The sequence below is a fragment of the Melozone crissalis genome, unplaced genomic scaffold, assembly GCF_028551555.1.
Source record: "Melozone crissalis strain CALT ecotype California unplaced genomic scaffold, PUWL_Pcris_2 ptg000027l_1, whole genome shotgun sequence".
Lineage (NCBI taxonomy): Eukaryota > Metazoa > Chordata > Aves > Passeriformes > Passerellidae > Melozone > Melozone crissalis.
In genome coordinates this window covers 69,487,239-69,507,262 of record NW_026535805.1, presented here as the reverse complement: position 1 = coordinate 69,507,262, position 20,024 = coordinate 69,487,239, and the positions used below count along the sequence as shown (strand labels likewise).

The 20,024-nt window shown below is 38.6% G+C and overlaps 1 protein-coding gene across 1 annotated transcript in view; it reads right to left on the bottom strand.

The window, feature by feature from the left end:
• Positions 1-8,654, bottom strand: part of MCPH1 (microcephalin 1) — a 118,107-nt gene extending 109,453 nt beyond the window's left edge. Inside the window, exons 1-5 of the mRNA XM_054280557.1 lie at positions 8,578-8,654; positions 6,160-6,278; positions 1,387-1,471; positions 734-854; positions 306-446 (exon numbers count right to left, since the gene is read on the bottom strand). Of these exons, the coding sequence (XP_054136532.1) occupies positions 306-446; positions 734-854; positions 1,387-1,471; positions 6,160-6,278; positions 8,578-8,589 (478 nt within the window). The 5' untranslated portion in view covers positions 8,590-8,654. The remainder of the gene's footprint in view (positions 1-305; positions 447-733; positions 855-1,386; positions 1,472-6,159; positions 6,279-8,577) is intronic.
• Between the last annotated feature and the right edge of the window lie 11,370 nt (positions 8,655-20,024).

Below are 20,024 nucleotides of genomic sequence, written 5' to 3'. Positions count from 1 at the left end.
TCTCATCAGTTCTGGAGTCCTTTTTAAACTGTTGATGTGGGAGATAAGGAAATAAGATTTAGAGTTTCACTGTCAAGTTTAAGTAAGAGGTGACAATATCAATTGACATGGCTAGAAAGTCTAGCATAAACATTAGTCCTCCTGAGCAGCCTAGTGATTAAAAAATTATTTTGCAACCACTGTGTTCCAAACATGCAATCAAGAAAAAAATTCTAAAGGTGAGAGCACTGGTGCATGAAAAAGTCAGCAATAAAACCAGCAGCCATTTGTGCATACTCATAACTAAGTAAAATTCAGCTTCTTACCAGTAGGAGAAAGATTCTCTCTTTTTTCCTTCATATCCTTTATTCTTCTTTCCATTTCATTGCATTGGTCTTTTATCTTATTAACAGGGCTGTATATAAGTGAACCATTGTCTTCAAATAATAAAACTGGTACATCTGCATCTGCACAAAGAAATTGTATTTATATATTAATATTTGAATGCTGTAACAACCTGAGATGAAGTTTCTTTCTTTAAAAAAAAAAAAAAAACACTTGGCAAAAAAATGTTTTGTTAGATCAAGGTCATTACAGATACCTTAACACAACAGAACTGCAAAGAACTCAGTAAAAATGACATCAACTTAATTTCTCATGGTAAGATGCAAAAAGCTCACAAAAACCCCAAAACCACCAAAACCCCAACAAGTGCTTTAAAAAATTTTCACATCTTAGTAAAAAATATTCTTACCAGTATTAACTGCAGTCTTTTGTAGAGCTAACTCTTTAGCCATTTGGTTCAGTCTTTTTTGAAGCTTTTTATTATTTTCTGGAGTTTTTTCAACATAGTCTTTTGGCTGCATACATTTGTGCTACAAGACAGACAAAACTCTTAAGTATATGTACAAAACTGCCAAAATAATGACACCCCCCTATTTTGCCTACCACTTTGTCACAGTATTTATTATTGGTATTTATGCTGCTTATCACCTCCCCGAGAGTGACAGATAATCACAGAAATTAGCATTTTGCAAAGGAAACTTTAATATTAAATAAGAAAGAAGGTAATAGACTTTTTTTTTGCTTGCACTAAAGATTTAAAGGTAGTTTTAAAAAATATTTGTTGCAACTCTGTAAAACATAAGCCACATAGTAGTTGTGGTTTTTTGCTTAGTCAGCATTATATAATTTGAATTTAGATCTTAATATTTTTAATTACCAATACAAAAACTTGATTTATACTTTCTTCACATGATCACAGCAATAGACAGTCTTTAAACTCTTACTGAGATGGACAGATAGAGTTTACAGAATGTTCTGAAAATATTTCAAATGCTTGAGGTCAAAAAGTCAAGTTCAAACTTTAAAGTTTTTTATTCTAGGTCCATTAAAAAAAACACATACTTTTTTGATTGGTAGTAGAAATCCTTCATTAGTGTCTACTGCAGGAAATAGGGATTCATCAACATGGGCTCCAGTTTCTCGACACCTGTACAGTAAATTAGAGAAGGTTTGGTGGGTTTTTATTCTCTTGGTTTTGTTTGAAGAATGAGAACCTTTATTACAAGAAGAGTTGTCTGAGCCCTGTAATAATGCAATAATGAAACACCAATCCTTTCTAAGTGTGTAACTTTAGGTTAAGTACTGTAATGTTACCCCTTCCCCTGCCAAACATGTGATCCAAATTTTTGTGCCAACGATGCCCTCCAAATTGCTGTTGTGGAAGGGCAAGATTCCCACGGATGTTACTTTCCACACCTTTCCAAGCAGCAGGCCTGTGCTGGCAGCAGCCGCTCGCGTGGCTCTGGTGACACCTAGCGATGGAAGCGCCACACGGTGTCAGCCTGTACAGTTATGGCTTATCCTTACTCGGCTTGGAATGGACGAGAGAGAGAAATCACTGCAAGCATTTGTCAAACTCACTGAATTTACAGTTCTCAGGAGCATCAAAGAGAGAGATTCACCAGCTGGACTTCAGTGACTGTTATTAAATTCTGGATAATAGTCAGCAGAGATGTAGACTACATGAAAAATTACATTAATTCCGAGATTTCATTGATTCAGAGAAACAAAACAGAAGACAATTTTAGTATTAAATCTACGAATCTTTTACTTTGCAGACAAATCTGAATGTTAATGTTTTATATAACTTATTTGTGGGATGAGTTATCCTGCTAAGAAAACACAGGTATAGCTTCACAATTACGCATTTGATGTGGAAGTATTAAGTGTGCCTAATTTGGGCAGATTGTAGCTATTCCATTTTACATGGAGTTTTGCTCCTGGGTTTTGATTTCTTTTTAGACTGCTCACTTAAGTATTTGTGTTAAAGAAGTAATAAAAAACTTTTTCGCAGTGATCCCAAAGCTGTCACCCATTTTGCATTACACTTTAAATTTTTTTACATGACAAGTCCATGACTTTTGTTTGCTATTTTTAAAGTTAGACACATCTATCATTCTTAGAAGAAAAAAAAGCAAAAGCAAACAATAGTTTTAAAATTTAAAATAACTTTACTCTGCGGTTATAAATTTTTCAGATTTTTAATTTTCATCCTAAAGAGTTGTCTTCTCGAATTACTTCCTAAACTGTAGAACTGCATACAGTTTAGGCTCAAATAGATGCTCATGTTATAGAGCAGAAGCTTCCAATAAAAGTTTGAGGCAAATCATTGGAAAGAGCACTAGAAATCCAGTAAGAATTCAACAAGGCAATGATCACTAAATACTGCACAAACCCTTCAAATGTTTCAGGCTTTTATGGAGAAAACTAAGTATTACCACTTTTCAGCTCATTGGGCATATTCCTCTGAGAGGCTCAAGCACTGCTCAGGGGAAGGCAACACTGGAGTGGGTACAAGTTTAACAGGCTGGAAGTAGGGGTTCACCAGCTGTTACGTGTGAGAGTATTTCCCACAAAGAGGAAGAATCAGGAAAGTCCTTGTCTGGTATTTTCAGAGCTCCAACATCAAAAAAGTAGCATCCAGATTAAATATCATAAACTGCAGCACCCTGCAGGGTCCTCCAATATGAAGATACCCAAGAGCATGTAAGAACATAAAAACAAAGCCAAACATTCCCAGTTTACCGAGTTCCACAGATTTCTGGTTGTCCGATGGTAAGAGGCAATACTATGCTTGGGTTTTGATAAAATGAAATGTTTAATTGCTTCTGTAATTTTTTTACCCCGTGTAAATCTTTGCTCACTATGATTTTGCAACAAGGAGTTCTACAGCCTAACCCTGTGTTGTTGAAACTCATAATTTACTGTTTTTTCTGATTCTATCTCCACATGTATTGATGTAATGCTTTCCAACTTTTCTACTGGAAAGGAAATATAGATTCATTTTCCATTCAGCCTCTCTACACAAACTTTTGTGTTCACAGTAGTCTCCCATCCTAACTCCTTTTCCATACTGAAGCATTCTTTTCTTACAAGATGTGATTGAAGAGACAACTATTTTATAACTTCAGTCAAGCTCATTGCTATCCTCTGGCAACATTCCAAATACAACTATGATAAAATGCTGTCATTCCACTATATAAAGTTTCATGTTCTATTTAATTTGATTTTTGACTACTGCTGAGGTAACAATGCTATGAAAATGTCTACTGCAAGTATCAAAATGCAATGCTCATCTTTTTGATATGCTTAAGAAGACTGCTTTAAACAGCCTTCTTGACCCCAGCAAGAATTTTATTCCCTTCAGTCTTAGCTTCTTAACAGATTTTTTTCCATTTTAAGTAGACTCCTTTTTAAATTTAAGCATTGTCATAGAATTTCTTGGGTTTGGTGTTCCAGTATGAATACTTATACTGTAGACATACTTATGAAAAGGTTCTTTGATACAGTTTGAACAGCAATCAACAAACCAATTAAGACCAAGCAATAACATATTTGGTTTTGCACTGCACTCCTACAGGAGTCACCAACCCCCAGTCTACACCAGAAAGATGATACATACTATTACCTTGCTGAGATAACATTTCACAGCTTTTCTGACCATTTTGAGAATGTTCCACTTGTTACTGAATGAAGTAGCTAGTTAATCAAGCCAGCTTTTTTAGCAATGCTAAAACTTCAACTCATAGGAACTCTGCATGATTTGCCTACATAAATTATCAGGTTTAAACTAAGTTTCTATTCACATAGGACCATAATTTTATGGGTACATATTATTCAGTCCTTCCTATTTACATTGTTCCAGGATTCAATAAACTATCTTCTATCTTCTACCTACCAGTGTCTGAGACATGGATGTACTAGACATGTAATGTAGTCAGGCACTCTGGTTCTCTTATTACAAAAACTGAAAATTTGTATGTATACTACCACAGACTCATTTTAATTTTGTACTGTCTGTGCCTCATTTGAATAACCCCATGAACAGTAGGAATATTCATTACTATCTCTTATACAAGTTTCAGTGCTCTTGACCTATATTTTGCTCAAGGATATGATATTCTTATGAATTCTGCTTAGAGCATACACCAATCTAAGCTGTATGTTGTTCTGTACCCTTTGGCATTTACTTTAAACTAAGGAGCAGAAGAAAAAGATCATAGAGAAATTCAATGATAATTCACAGCTTGAGTCCTCCTCTGAAATAAAATACATCTATTTTAGATGACTCCTCAAGTTCCAACAAACTTCATCTTCTAAGCCATGTACCAAGACCTTGCTTTGGTCAGAAAATTATAACAGGAATACTTAAAAGATACCAGGAAGATGCTAGCCTTCACTTTCCTACCAAACAATCTAAGTTTTCCCTGTAGATGCTTTCTCTTGTCTTCCTTTGTTGCTGTCATCCAGCAAAAGTTAAAGTTCCTTGAGGCTTTTACCCCTGGATTTCAAAACTCCATGATGTCCCCTACAGTATCACATATCCAGCTGTTTCTATGCCTCAGCTTTCTACAGTGTTCATTTACTCAACGCCTTCCAGCAGTGCAGAGGAGAATCTTTTGGTGGAACTGCTATCACAGAGAGAATATTTCTGTATGACATGTCCTAGACTCTCCCCTGTAAGGCACTCTCATTCTTCCATTGCTGGTGGTACTCATCTGGATTTTTATGAGATCCTTTTTACTACAGCACATCCAAATCACCAATAATTTATAGTTCATGTGGCTAAGATTTCAAATTCTGTATTTATACACTTAGCCACATGAAGAGTATATTCAATTTTACAACAGTATTGAAATCATCATCACTGTCACACATTCAAATAGCACCAGGTCCCTGAAAGACATTTTCACATAAATAAAATTTTGCATCACTCTCATTTTCAAGAACTTGAGGTATTTCTTCTTTGGTGTTAAAGCCGACTGGATTGTGTGACTGTAACTTCTATATCTGACATACTTTAAAAAAAAAGAAAACTCCTGTGTCTGCAGGTTTGCATGAATTTATTTTTTGGCTAGGAACTTGCATCATAAGTTTCCAGGCTGTACTGGCGTACATTTAGGTGTCTGTCTGTAGGGCATAGATTTGTGCTCCCCTTTAAAAAAAAAAACAACCAAAAAAACAAACCAAAAAAAAAAAAAAAAGACAAAAAAAAACCACCAAAAAAAAAACCAAGCCCAAAATATTTGCACTTAGCAAATGCCAAAGGACTGGTTGCACAGATGAAATTTTTCTTCAACTTTTTAAAAAATAAATTGAACTTTTTCCATATGGTAGAAGAGACTTTTCATGAAGTTTTGTTCTGAACTTGCCAAATATCTTAAAAACCAGAATACATATGGATCTTTTTCTTTCTTGATAGGATTTATTCTGTTTACAGGATTTAACTACAGAAGCAGTACAATGCCCTTGATGAAATGTGCTTTTACATATGAAAATGGAAGAACTGTAATGTAAGTATGGCCTTTGCTGTCTATACATGCCATCTGAGAGCACAGGAGTAGAACTGTTAACAAATGTACTATGAAAATAGTTCACCACATTTATTTTTTAAGAGTTTACATTTTACCTTTTTGTGTAAGTCACATGCTTTATAATAGGAATAATGTCACAGAAAAGTTTTCATTTACTCACAGATTTATCACATTTATTTCAAGTACATTAATAAAACAGTTATTGTATTTAATTTTTTCAATTTAAAAATACTAGAAAATTATTATTATTAAAATATTATCTCTGAAATAGGCCACATTCATTATAACCACAAGTACTCACTTTTCCACCCAGAGTACAGAAACTATTTTTACACCCATGTTCTGTGCTTTCTTCCATGTAGTCAAACGTCCATCTTTGAAGACTACATGGGTGACGTGCTTGTTCAAAGTTTTTGAAACCTGCAGAAATACACAGAGAGCTCATATTAAAGTCTGATAATTGGAGAATGCTAATGAAATCAGCTAGTGTAGCCCATTTTTAGTGTATACACCATTAGCATAAAAATTTATTCTAAACATTATGTTAAGGACTCTTTTGATCTTTCCCAACTTCACAAGAAGCCTCAAGCAATCAAAACTCCAGTCTCATTAGGCAAGCTAATGCAGGCTACAGGGATGGAATAGCCCTTTGTTTTCAGTCTCCTCCAGGTTACCATTTTCAGCTCCCTACTCTAGATGTATCACTAATTTTGCAACATTTTAATTTATATAGTGCAACATAATTTCTCATGCAACAGCCAGGGTAGAAAGCAGATGCCACTACCCAAAGAAATAACAAAACATCTTTTAGGCAAAAGAACTCAGACTAAAAGCTAACCTCACTTTTTAAACTACATTTTCATCCATAAAAATCACTTTTAGTTTTGAGGGGAAGGCTGTTTACAAACAAAACTTATATGGAAATGCTTTAAAAATGAGAAATACAGAAAATTAAAAGTCAGCACAGATGATCAAATTTTCAATTATCAGCCTCCATTGGCAAGTGATGCTTTCAGTTCTAGATACTCCATTTTTCACAAACAAGGCTTTTCTTGTGGAGACCAAGCACCCCACACAGAACTGCTTGATCAGTTGTTATTGTTGATGTGGCTACATCAATGGAACTCTTTTTTTACTTCAGCATCTCCCCAACCAAATAGAAATAGCTCCAAAACTTTCTGTTGTGCCCTCAGTTGCATCATTATACTTTGCCTAAAACATGCTGGGTGTGTATTTAGCTTTAAGAAAACTATTTAGCTTTTCCAAACATTGCTGGTGACAAGCTGATTATGACTTAGAAGACAAAATCCCATGATATTTCAGTATCTAGGTATAAAATGATCCATCAGTCTCTTACAGAATAAATTATTACTCCAGATGCAATTGCTTACTCACTTCTGCCAGTATCTGCCCCCATGTCCTAAGGATGCTTGATGTAGCTTTGCCTCCAAATTACGGAGGAGCACCACCTTTCACCTCCCTGTCACCTTTCCCACCTCCTCCCGTTACCCTGTGCATCTTCTGCTGCTCAGCTGAACTTTGAGATGTCAGAATCAACAATCTAGCAAAAAACTAATTTAGAATTTAATTTCCTGACACAGTGAACCAAGCCAGCTTAGTACCACGTGCTCAGCCAAGAACAGGGAACTGCCTGGAATAAGGAAGGGGCATGACCATCCCTATTCAGTCATAAGGATATACTAAAAAGGCTCATCTGTATCATCTGCGTGCACCATATTTGGTTATTTTGACACATTTGAAGAATTTTGAAGCCTTGTGCTTCTGCCATATTTTCTGTGAGAAAAAAAGTCTTACATCATAAGAATAGAATTACACAGGTCTGACAGTACAGCACAGAAATATTTGTTTTACTCGAGTTATTTACTTAGAGTTGTGTTTGCTTTAATAACAAAACCAGTTACCCTGTTTTGTCACACTCACTCAGCTTAATTCATACAGAAAAAGAGGATTTGGGGAGAGCAGCCAGATTTCCTAAATTACAGTAAGAGACATCTACACATGCCCATTTTAAAGAGCACTGGGAGTCCACACAAGTATTTTTTTAGAATAAAAATCTAGGCTATAAAAATCTCCATTAACCAGTGACAATGTGCTAGAAGGGAAGATGCCAGTTTGACTTTGGTATCTGGTTGAAATGTTACAGCTGGCAATTAAACATCTTTTGCACCTACAAGTCAAATATATCTGGTATGGAAAAAAATCATTGAGACATATACTGAAACTCTTAAGATGTATTTTTACCAGCACTTTCTGGAACTGATACAAATTTGGGGAGAGTGAATGGAAGAATAAAATGTCATGGTACTTGGGTTAGGAAACATTGTACTAACAACAGAGCAGCTGTTTACAAGTTGATGAAAACAAAACAAAGTAAGATACATGCTTGTAAACCACAGGTTTTCAAGACAGATTTGCTTTGCCCACAGTCTGTGGCAAGCCCAATACTTCCCACAAGAAGCATGATATCACATTAATATGCAAAGAGGTCTGTAGATGTAGAAAGGCTTTAAATGCATTTCCCATCTGTCAGTAGCAAGAATATTGCAGCACACTGGTCTATTCTCAGGTCTCTGATTTTCTGCCTTCTTGCCCTTTAAAAACTCATACTAAAAAGAAATATATGTGACAAGTAGAAGAAGCAAGCTAATTTATAATTAAGATCTTTCCTATTCCATTTATTTCAAAATAGTTCTCTTACTTTTGCTCCCATATCAAGAAGCTGCTGTTCAAAGGTTTTTGAGTAATTTTCTGTTCTGTTAGATGACCAAACTTCTACAAAGGCAGAAACACCTGGATCAGAAGACAGAAAACAACAACTAATGAAGTTTTACCATGGTAAAACTTGTTAAGCTGCCTCTTTCCAATAAAAGTTTATTTTGTACATACTGCATTCAGTTGCAAATACAGCTTTTAGTAAACTGAGAGTCAGACTTCAGCTGCAAAATTTTTTTTAGTGTATTTATGTCCCGTAAATTAATTGTAATGGAAATAACTTAGAAGCCTGACATTAGCTAACTTTCTACTTCATCTATTTAAAACACACTACCAGCTTAACAAGCAATACATTATCTTTACATGACTGCTCACTCTTACCATTACTTAATCACTTTTAATCTTCAGAATAGTTAAAAATTTGAAAACCAGTTGATACAACACAACTTCCAGAACAAATAGAAAACCACAATAGAATTACTCCTTGCCCAAACTCCCAGAAAATGTTGCAGAAATATTACTTAACACTTTCCAATTGACTTCAATTTTCATTTTATTTATATTGAAAGACCCAAAATTACATACTTATAACAGAGGTTAATAAAATCCCCTATCAGTTGCCATATGCAACTTGAGATATTAAGATTTAATTAGCTTGCTTCATTAAGCAGATTAATAAACTCTTCAAGGAATCAGGTCAGCCTTGCTTGAGAACATCTTCAAGCAACCAACCGAAGACAGAAGCACTGAAAAGTAGGGATAAACAAATAAAACTCATAACAATCTCTTCATTAATTTTACATAGGAGAGGCACCAAAGTGACCTACAGTTCCACTGGCCATGCCACTTTCCCATATTGAATGGCAAATCAGGAAAATTCCAAAAACTGGAGAAATGGCAGTTCACCAAAAACAACTTCAGGCAAAGGCCAGACAAGTCTAAGAACTCAGGAATAAAACCAAGAGTTTAATTTTGAAAGGGTCATCCTTAGCAAATATTGCTTAATTATCTTAGTAGCTAAGATGATTAAGCATATCCTTCTGATTAATTATTATGTAGTCTCATCTGTCTTCTTTCTAAATGAAAACCAGAATAATGCTCCAATTATTCATAACAATAGGAGTACTCTCATAAAGATTTACGTACTTTTACAATTACTAGAAATATTTTTGAAATACAAGAGAAATGTGAAACAAAGCACTTCCTTATGCAAAGCACTGGGAAAAATCTTATTATCAGTACTATGAATTCAGATATAAATGGGAATTTAAGACAAGTCTACTCCAATGTGCTTTTAACTGTGTTCATTCTGTTACCAGACTGGGGCAGATTCTGCCAGAGTTGCTTTATTCCTTGATAGTTCCATTGTGAAAAAAAAAGCACTTGAATTTGAAAAGATAGTATCTTCCTCTTATATCAAATATTTCAGGACTTTCATAGCTAAAATTCTCCTGGAAAAACACATCAGAACATTTCAGTAAAGGTCTGGAACTAACTAGGAACTTAAAGGGATGCTACTTCAAAACTCCATGCCCTTGCAATAGGATCAAAGGTGCATTTTACATACATAATAATTAGTCAGTTTTAGCTAATCAAATATATTCCAGCAAACGGCAAAGCTTTTTGCAGGTTTTGTACAGCGGATGAAAAGGAAAACGAGGAAGTGCTTTTTTGAACTAAAAGATCTCTGAGTAGAGATCGGTTCTTGTAAACGTCAGCCTTAGCAGTTCTCAGAGAAGGAGGTGATCGCAGAGGAAAATGGCCATGAGAGGGCAACTTAGCGAGGCAGAAGTTTTGATATGCAGAAGAAAGCCACGACTGACCGGAGTAGGAAGGACAGAGGGGTCGGGGTCAGTGCCTCACGGGGAGGACCCTGCAGTGCCACCCGAGCGGAGGGAGGCGGCCGGGCCTGCGCCCGGGCACAGCCCGCTCCCACCGGGCCGACCCCCAGGCCCCGCCGCCGGGATCGGGCGGGTTAGCGGCGGGTCAGAGCCACCCGCGGGGCCTCCACAGCCGCCCGCCACCCGCCCTGCCGGGAAGCGCCGCGCCAAGGGCTGCAAGGAGAAACGGGGCAGGGGCAGCGCGGAGCCCGCGCCGGGAGAAGCCACCGCAGGACGGCCGAGCCGGTACCTTTCAGGGCGGGCTCCATTGGCAGCACAGCCCGGCAGCTCGCAGCGCCCGCCACGGTTCAAACCCGCCCCCGCGTATGGCCCCGCCGCGCCTGCGCACCAGGGCCCTGCCGCGCCTGCGCACCAGGGCCCTGCTGCGGCCGTGCTGCTGCGGGGCGCGGAGCGGCTGTGGGCTCGCGGGCCTGCGCGTCTGGTCGGAAATGGGGTGTGCTCGGCCCAGCTCCGGCCCTTTCCGGCCCCGGGGAAGGCTTGGCACAGCCGCATGCTGCTGGAAACGGTGTCACACAAGTAATTAGGTTGGAAAATACTTCTGAGATCATCGAGTCCAGCCTATGACCCAACGCTGCTCTGTACACTGAGTTCCACATTCAGTCTTTCTGTAAACATCTCCAGGGTCAGTGACTCCACCACTTCTCTGGGCAGCCCATTCCAATATCGAATCACCTTTCCCGTTAAAAAACTCGTCCTAATATCCAGCCTAAACTGCCCCTGCTACAGCTTAAAACTATGTCCTCTCATCCTGTCGCTAGTTCCTGGGACAAGAGTCTGACCCGTAGGTGGCTGCAGCTATCTTTCTGCAGCTGTAGAGAGCAATGAGGTCCCTCCTGAGCCTCCTCCAGGCCAAACACCCCCAGCTCCCTCAGCTGCTCCTCACAGCCCTTATGCTCCAGAGCCTCCACCAGCTCTGCTGCCCTTCTATGGACTTGCTCCAGCTCCTCAAAGTTCTTTCTGAATTGAGGGGCCCAGAACTGGGCACAGAGCTTGGTGACCTCACTGTGCTCAGTACAGGGGGACAATCTCTGGTCCTGGTCCTGCTGGCCACACTACTGCTGACAGAGGCCAGGATGCCACGAAGTTTTGACAAAGCCAAACACTGAGTCAATTTTCTGTGTGACCGTTTGCCATAAGGAGTCCTAAAGAAGCATTCCTGAAGAATTTTAGTTTGTAGGAAAGTCCAGCATCAGAGAACTGCTGGTCTCTCAACTCTGGTGGCCCAAACTGCAGCATGTGAAGTGAGAAAACAAATAATAGAAAAAGGCAGCAAAATAGGGGTTAGTAAAGAGCACTGTGAGACAGTATTTACCAAAGCATGTTAAACTGCTTGAGAGCAACTGTGCCATCAACTATAGTTAGGGAACCCTAACAGGAGCTGGCTGTGGTGCTCGAAGGCTGGAGTGTAGAAAATGTGATACCAGAGGGAAGTTTGAGAAAAAGTCATGCTTTATCCCAGGGAAAAATGATAAAATGTATAATAAAATAAGGGAATTAGTGAGTTTAAGGAGATCTGCTGTGAGAAAGAAGGAGCACATAGAGGAAAATGATGCTGCATAGCTTTATTATGCAACTCACAGAGATCGAGAGTTACTATATAGTTGTGCAAATTGACGCTGTTCTGAAATCTTCAATATCTAATGGTAATTTCATCATCTGAAAAATAATATAGCTGACATGGAAAAACAACAGAGATGCAACACAAAGATACTAAGTGATTTCCATATGAGAAATAGCTATTCAGACAAGGACTTTTCCGCTTGGAAAAGAAACGGTGGAAGGGGGGTATACTAGAGGCCCTTAGAATCACGAGTGTGTGCAGAAGGTGAACATGGAGAGGTATGTTCCCAACAACAGCTAGTTAGTACCAAAAAAGACTACCAGATGGGGTCTTCTCAGAAGACATATTTCCATATTGTGCCTCATGAGGCTGTAGAAGTGTTCAGAGTGCTGGCAAACCACATGGTTTCTGAAGCAAATCCAGCAAATTAATGAAAACCAGTTTAAGACTATCAAAAATGTACAAAATCACCTTTTCCTTAGTAGAGCCTTGAACTGTATATTGCTGAACTCTGAGAAGGTACATAGAACACTTCATGTTCTTCTTTTTTTTCAGTCATTTTGTACTGGAGAGACAGTGCTGACCTAAAAGATTTTGATGTGGTCGATTATGCACATTCATACTTTTGTGGACAGACTCAGATCTTGACTCCTAGGAGTCTACTGAGCAGATGGCTTTACTAATGCTTTTTAAGATCTGTTAATCTAGTATGTAAAATTTTGGTATTGATACAGTTTGTTTCATTTCCAGGGCATTGGTGATGAACTAGATCTGTGGCAAGTGTTGAGCATATAAATTCTTGGGTGCTCCCTCTGCTGAATGTTTTCCTTTCACTTATGTATTCTCTATGTGTATAAAGTAACCAGTCAATCTATGCTTGTTTTTATTTACCTATCCTTGGTACTTCTGTATGTTACACAGTTCTTTGCTGGGCAATAATAAAATATTTTTACCAAGGTTCTCAACTGTGCCTCAAGGAAAAGGGAGTTGTGTCTAATGCAGCATCTATAAACATTGATCTGGAGGCAAGTCCAGAAGGGGAGGTAGGGGAGATTTAAACATGCCTTGAAAATCCTCAGTAACAAACACACAGGCTATGTTTGAGCCTTCAGCTGAAAGGTAGTAGCAGGTTTTATAGATGCTAAAGGCAAATGTGCTGAAATGTGCAATTACACCTGCATGTTCTGATTCTGCGCGGGCAGAGACAATGAAAAGTAGTAATTGCAAGAAGATGTAATTTGTTATCACAGCAGACGAGGACTACTCATGAGAACCCTGTGTTTGAGATGCCCATCTTTTTATCACAGAAATGAATACACAGAATACTGAAACTGTCCCACAAATTTACAAGTTTTTCTTAAACGATTGTAGTTTTGACCTTAGGATTTAATTTAAGAACTTAATTCTCAGATGGTGACAAACTTCAGAATTCCTCTGGTAGTTAATAGTTGTCTGTTCTTGTGCCAGTATTGTCTTGCTGTCAGTTACTCCTCAGAATTTATCATCCTCTGGCACTTACAGGATGCAACACTATATTTTTACAGCTATTTTGCCAGTTTGAATATATCAGGGTGTTTTAACTTTCATGCCACAATGAACTTCTGAAAATGACAATGAATGGGGCTTATTAACATTAAGTAAACATAAATGCCTTCTAAATAAGCTTGTTATTTGGCTTGATGATATGTAATGTCATGGTGTCTATAAAGCTAGGAATATAGCATTAACTGTTATATTGACATGATTTCTCTACAGTCCGTACTTACTAGGACATACAGGTTATAGAATGCTGTACTAGGAAGAAAGAGTTGAACAGGTTAATTATATTGAGAAAGGATGGAACAGTGAAAGTTACATTTCAGTTGACCTCCTAATCAAAAAGAAGTAATAGTTCAAAAAAAGTAAAAACTCTATAAAAACCTAAATGTTTCCCAGCCATCCAAAAAGTATTGAAAAACTAAAAAAAAAAAAAAAAAACAACTAAAAAAAAATCCCTCAATGCAATAATTTTCTAGATTTAAGTAAAAAACAAAAATGAGCTGTATTCTCAAGTGTTGCTTTGGTAATTCAAAAGATTCCTTCTCAGCCAGCCCTTAATTTGTTGATGTAAATTGGATGTGAACTTTGGGATGGTAATTGTAAGGCTATATCACAGAGACAAGTTCTCAGACACAGAGTTCAGATGGTGTGCTATGTATTCCTCCCTGGGAGTTGACATTAAGCATATAAAAGATTCCTAGAACAAATATGAAATTTGCTATTATTAACTAAAGTCTGATTTTCTATAATGATTATTGGGTAGTGTTTGTTTGTTTATTTGGTTGGGTGGATGTATGAACCTCTTTCCAATCTGTGCAAACAACAGCTTTAACTTTTTGTATTTGTTTTTTTAATCTTAAACTTCTAACTGTGAGTTATGTTCCAGATAAACAGCTGTTTTCTCTAAAGTAGTAAATCCCAGTCAATCTGTGTATTTAAGACCTGAACACTTGTATGAAAACTGGAGTTATCATCTCTACAATGCTACTTGACCATCAGAGATGCAGAGGTGGGAAGAAGTGGCTGGAGCAGGTACAAACTTGCATTCTGCCTTCATGGAGGAAGCTCCAGAAATCAGCTCTGATTGTCCAAATCAACTGTCGTTCTCAACTCTGACAAGGTACACTTCTTGTTTTCTCTGTTAGGTAAGTCTAACAGTTCTTGTCTGTGTCTGTTTCAGTTTGAATGTTGATTTTTTAAGTAGCATACAAAACTGTGCAGTGTTTTGACAGCCGTGTTCTGTGCCATTAACACTGGACTGACAGATACACTTTATATACTCCACCCTGGGATCCTTTTGTCAGGACTACATAACTATTCTGTGATGAACTAATATTTCCAGCTCATAAGCGTTGGGATTGTAACTGTTTGTTTATTAGTTCCCAATTAATAAAGGAAACCCTTTCGCTGCGCGTCCATTAACCACGCCGGGCTGGCGCCACAGCGCCCCCTGCCGCCGCGGGGGAGTCCCCGCACCTGCCCCGCCCACCGGAGCCAGCAGCGCCCCTGCTGGCCATGTCTAGAACTGCACCGAAGGGGAAAGGCTGCGGCCGAGAGAGGGCTGGGACTGCGTCCCTGGTTCTGTTTGGTGTTGCCGCTGTTATTGTTGTTTGTTTGTCTTGTTATATATGTATTCTAGTAAAGAACTGTTATTCCTTTGCCAATATCTTTGCCTGAGAGCCCTGTAATTTCAAAGTTATAAGAATTTGGAGGGAAGGGGATCACATTTTCCTTTCCAGTAAGGCTCCTGCCTACCTTGGCAGACAGGCAAGTGTCTTTTAAACAAGGATGATAAGATAGAGGAGTCACACCTCACTAGCCTCAGAGCCATTCTAGTCTCTTTTTTTTTCCACAAGCAGAATGCCTCCTGAGATTGCAAACAGTAGCTTGTTTGTTCTCCAGTTTTCCTCCTTTGGCTGATGCTTAAAAAGGCATATTTTAACTTTCCACTTCTGTTTTGTAGAATAGTTCATTCTAAACAGACAAGAGGAAATTCCTATCTCATATTTTTCCTGTTTATTTTAGTATATATTAATTAGACTATTAGTAGATATTAGTAAGAAAAAAACCCCCAAAACAAACAGAAAAAGCAGCTTTTTAATAGCCATTGTGAGCAATGCTGGGAAAAAAGTTGCATATGCTTGTGAGATGTATGTGTATTCATCATTGTCAAAAAAATGTTACTGCTACTCTCAGTCCTTATTTGTGTTTCATGGAATGTGTAAAAAATTATGGGGGATATTTATTTCCTGCCATAAAGAAAGTGTAAAATTATGGATTGCGTAGTCTTACTGAATTGTTGAATGTTCTCATCAACGAGATGACTTTGTTAATTTCTAATGTGAAGTTCATGATTAAGAAAATGACATGAAGTAAGTATGAAACCTTTTTCAGGAAACGAAAAAGCATTTAATACTTTTTACTTTCACTGAGGCAGTGACCAGTTTTATTTTCTTTTTCTACCCTGTGATTAAGAAATCACTGTTTTTATATCCACAGCTAATGTGCTGACACAGCACAGCTTTATTTTGCTTTTGTGAAACAGTGATAATAGGATAGAGATCTATCCTTGTTTTAATTCACCCAGTAAGACAATGTCTTTTATCCACTGTGACCCCAGAGACCTATTGTGGAAGAAAAAGTTAGCAACATGCTGAAAAATAACAGCCTTTCATGTAAGTGAGACTATGACTCAACAACATGCTAATAAGCAGGTGTCTGTGTCATTCATGGTGGCATGGAAGGTTTATGCATTTCACCTCTGAGCAGATTTCACTGCCTGCAGTTCAAGATGAGACTGAAGGGGTCGAAAAGCCAGTTTATCTGACCTCTGTACTAACATTCCTTTGTGAAGGTTTGTGATTTTCCCAAGCAATGTAGAACTCTACTACTGAACACAGCCTTCTTGCTTTTCATACACCTCTGTGGAGATGCAGCTCTGGACTATGGAAGACAGCATTAACAATGGATATCTCCAGTGCTTCATGATTCTTCTCTCACTTGGCAAATCTACCCAAAAGATACTGTTTAAAAACAGAGTCCTCTTGTTTGTGTTCAGGCAGGTCTTGCTTGAACATGTGAGAGCAATTTCAGGTTTCCATCCCCTACTGTAAGCTCCCCAGCTTACCTGAGTCTCAGAAAAAGTGATGGTAGGGTAAATTTGGAGTTAAGGCTGTGAACTGAAGCAGGACTCACATTTGCTGCAGCTGACTCATCCAGAAGCAATGGACACAGCAAAGAGACCAATGATGTGACATTATATCTCCCTGACATGAATGATCAAAGCTCATTTGAAAGCATCTGAAGTGCTTTACTTGCCAACTAGAATTTCCAGCTTGTATAAAGGATGGCATGGTGTACACAGGAAAGGAGCTTTCTGTTTGGGAATAGGCAGCAAAACAAGGAATATTACTCTACTTTTAACTGTAGTTTGCCTACATCCTCTCAGCAGAGCTTGTCTCCCACGTTAAGTAGGATATGGTAGGGTTCAGGCTCAGAGAAGGGTGACTGGTGTGAGCACAAGTACGTGATAGACTCCATATGGTTTAGTGGGCCTCAATATTTTCTGGAAAGCAGCTAAGTGAGGGCAGATGTGTAAAAAGGGATGTACAGACTGATGAGTGACCTGCAGGGGGATACTGGGGACAGGCTGTTTGCCCTCTCTTCCCAATAAAGTACAAGCATTCAAAGAAGTCAGTAGAAGTCATATTCAAAACAAAAAAAAAGTGGTTTTTTACAACACAAGAGGAACTTAAACTGTAGAACTCCTAGCAGGTCAGCGTTGTGGCTGGCAGAAGTCGTCACACAATTCAGGTGGGTTTCTATTGTATTTGCATTGCCCCCAGATGATGGAAGGAATGATCAATCTGACTCCATGTTCTCAGAAGGCTAATTTGTTATTTTATGATACTGTATTGTATTAAAGAATGCTATACTAACTTATACTAAAGAATACAGAAAGGATACTTATGGAAGGCTAAAAAGATAATAATGAAAACTCGTGACTGTTTCCAGAGTCTTGACACAGCTTGGCCCCAACTGGCCATTGAGTCAAAACAACTCACAGCACAAACCAGTGAAACAACCACCTTGGTAAACAAGGTGGTAAACAATCCCAAAGTGGTAAACAATCTCCAAACACATTCCAAACAAATGCAAAAACACAGGAGAAGCAAATCAGATAATTATTGTTTTTCTTTTTCTCTGAGGCTTCTCAGCTTCCCAGGAGAAAAATCCTGAGTGAAGGGATTTTTCCAGGAAATGTGAATGCCACAGGTTACTAAATATTTCACAGTTATGCCTAGTTCAGGAAATCCTGAAATCATAAATAGGTTGAAACTCTGAGACAGGTTACTGGATTAGATAAGCTCTGACTGAAATACATATTTTTATGTTTCTAAAGTTTCAGGTTTTGAGAGGTTGGATGCTGTAAGAACGTTTGTGACTCCAACTGATGAGTAATATCTGTACTGCTGAGTTTAAGACTGCCATTCAGAGGGACCTGAATGAGCTGATTGGAACATTGTTAAATTCAACAAATGTCCAAAATCCTGCACCTGGACAGGAAGGACTTATGGCAATAATGAAGTGTGATTTGGGTTCTTTCTGTGGGAGAAGGACATGGAGAAACTGCAGTAAGTTCAGTGAAGGGCCATCGGGGTGACGGGAACATTTGTCCTTTGAGGAGAGATTGAGGTAAATGGGCCAAGAAATGGAACAGGTTTCCCAGAGGGGTTGTGGAAGATCTGATCTTGGGAGTATTTAAGAACACAGTCCACAAAGACCCAAGCAAATATTGTCTGAGTTTAGTTTTGTACCTGACTAGACAAATTCCCCAAATCCCTTCCAACCAGATTTTTCCTTTAATTTAGGAATTTTCAGCTAGATCACCTCCCTGAATTAAGTCAGTGCATGACTTCTGAGCAAGAGTGCCAGTGAGAAGCAGGGATGGGAACATATTATTGAAGGAGGAGTGGAAGCTCATCTGACTTCGACCAGTATAAGGTGTTGTGGAACTGGTCCATGCCATCTCTTACCCTGTGCTGTAGACCAGGACCGTGGTGTTCTGAATGTGAAACAAAACACCTGGCAGAAAACCACCTGCAACCTGATCTTGTAGAGAACAGCAGGCCTTCTGCCTTCCTGGGACTTGGGTTACAGATATGATGAGAAAACTTAATACTCTGGTATGGCTCTCAGATCATTATCTACTACTGATTTTTCCTGTAGGCAATGGTGAAGTTGCAACAAGGAGCCTGAGGGCAATCAGGAGAGACTTCAGGGCCTTGGGACAATAGGTTAAGGGATCAGGAGCAGAAGTAATGTTCACTATCCTTCCAGTTGCAGGAAATGATGAGGGAAGACACTGGAAGAACCAGAGAATCGGTACCTAGCTGTGAGCCTGGTGTCACTGGCAGAATTCTGGGGTTTTTGATCATGGGTTGGTCTACGTGACACTGAGCCTGCTGGCAGCAGATGGGATACACCTGTCTCAAAGGGGAAAAGGATCTTTGCACAGCAGTTAGCAGAGCTCATGGAATGAGCTTTAAACTAGATTTAAAATGGGAAGGGGATAAAACCCTAGAGATTAGCGTGGGGGTGGCATGCCAAGTTTTGAAGGATCATGTGCTAGTGAGGTCCACGATGTGCTCATTACATGTGCTCAGTACATTTGAAATGTCCTTATAAAAATGTGCACAGCATGAGGAATAAAAAATAAGAACTAGAAGCTTTGGCTCTGTCCCATATCGATGACGTCGTTGGAATAAGACAAAAATGATGGGATGAGTCCTGTGATGGGCTTGTGCAATGGACAGTTGTAGATTTTTCAGGACAGATAGGCAAGCAATTCCAAAATGTCAGAAGTCAAGTGGCACAGAAGACTGGCTGAGAAGGGATCTTCTAGATCTTAGGAAGAGAAGGAAAATCTGTGGACATAAGAGACAAGGACAGGCAATATGGGAGGAGTACAGAGATGCTGGTCATTACTGTAGGGATAAAATTCCTGTTTCCAAAGCTTGATTTGAGTTGGAAAGGACAACAATAAGGGCTTTAAAAATATGTTAATATCAAAAGGAGAATCAGAAGTAATATTGGTCTGTTGCTGTTGGGGTCAGTCACCTCCTGAGCAAAGGCATAGACAAAGCAGAGACTTTTAATGCCTTTTTTGCTTGTTTTCAACACTGATGATAGCTATTGTAATTTAGGGTGCCCCCACTGCAGGAAATGATTGGCATCTGACTTCATTGATTCAGAATGCTGAACAATTGCTTTATTAAACTATATTATGTTACATTATACTATACTATATTAAAAAGATACTATACTGTACAATACTATACTAAATTACATACTAAAGAAAACTCATGACTGTCTTGAGACAACCAGGACACAGCTTTGAGTAATTGGCCAAGGAAACAAAACAATCTTCAA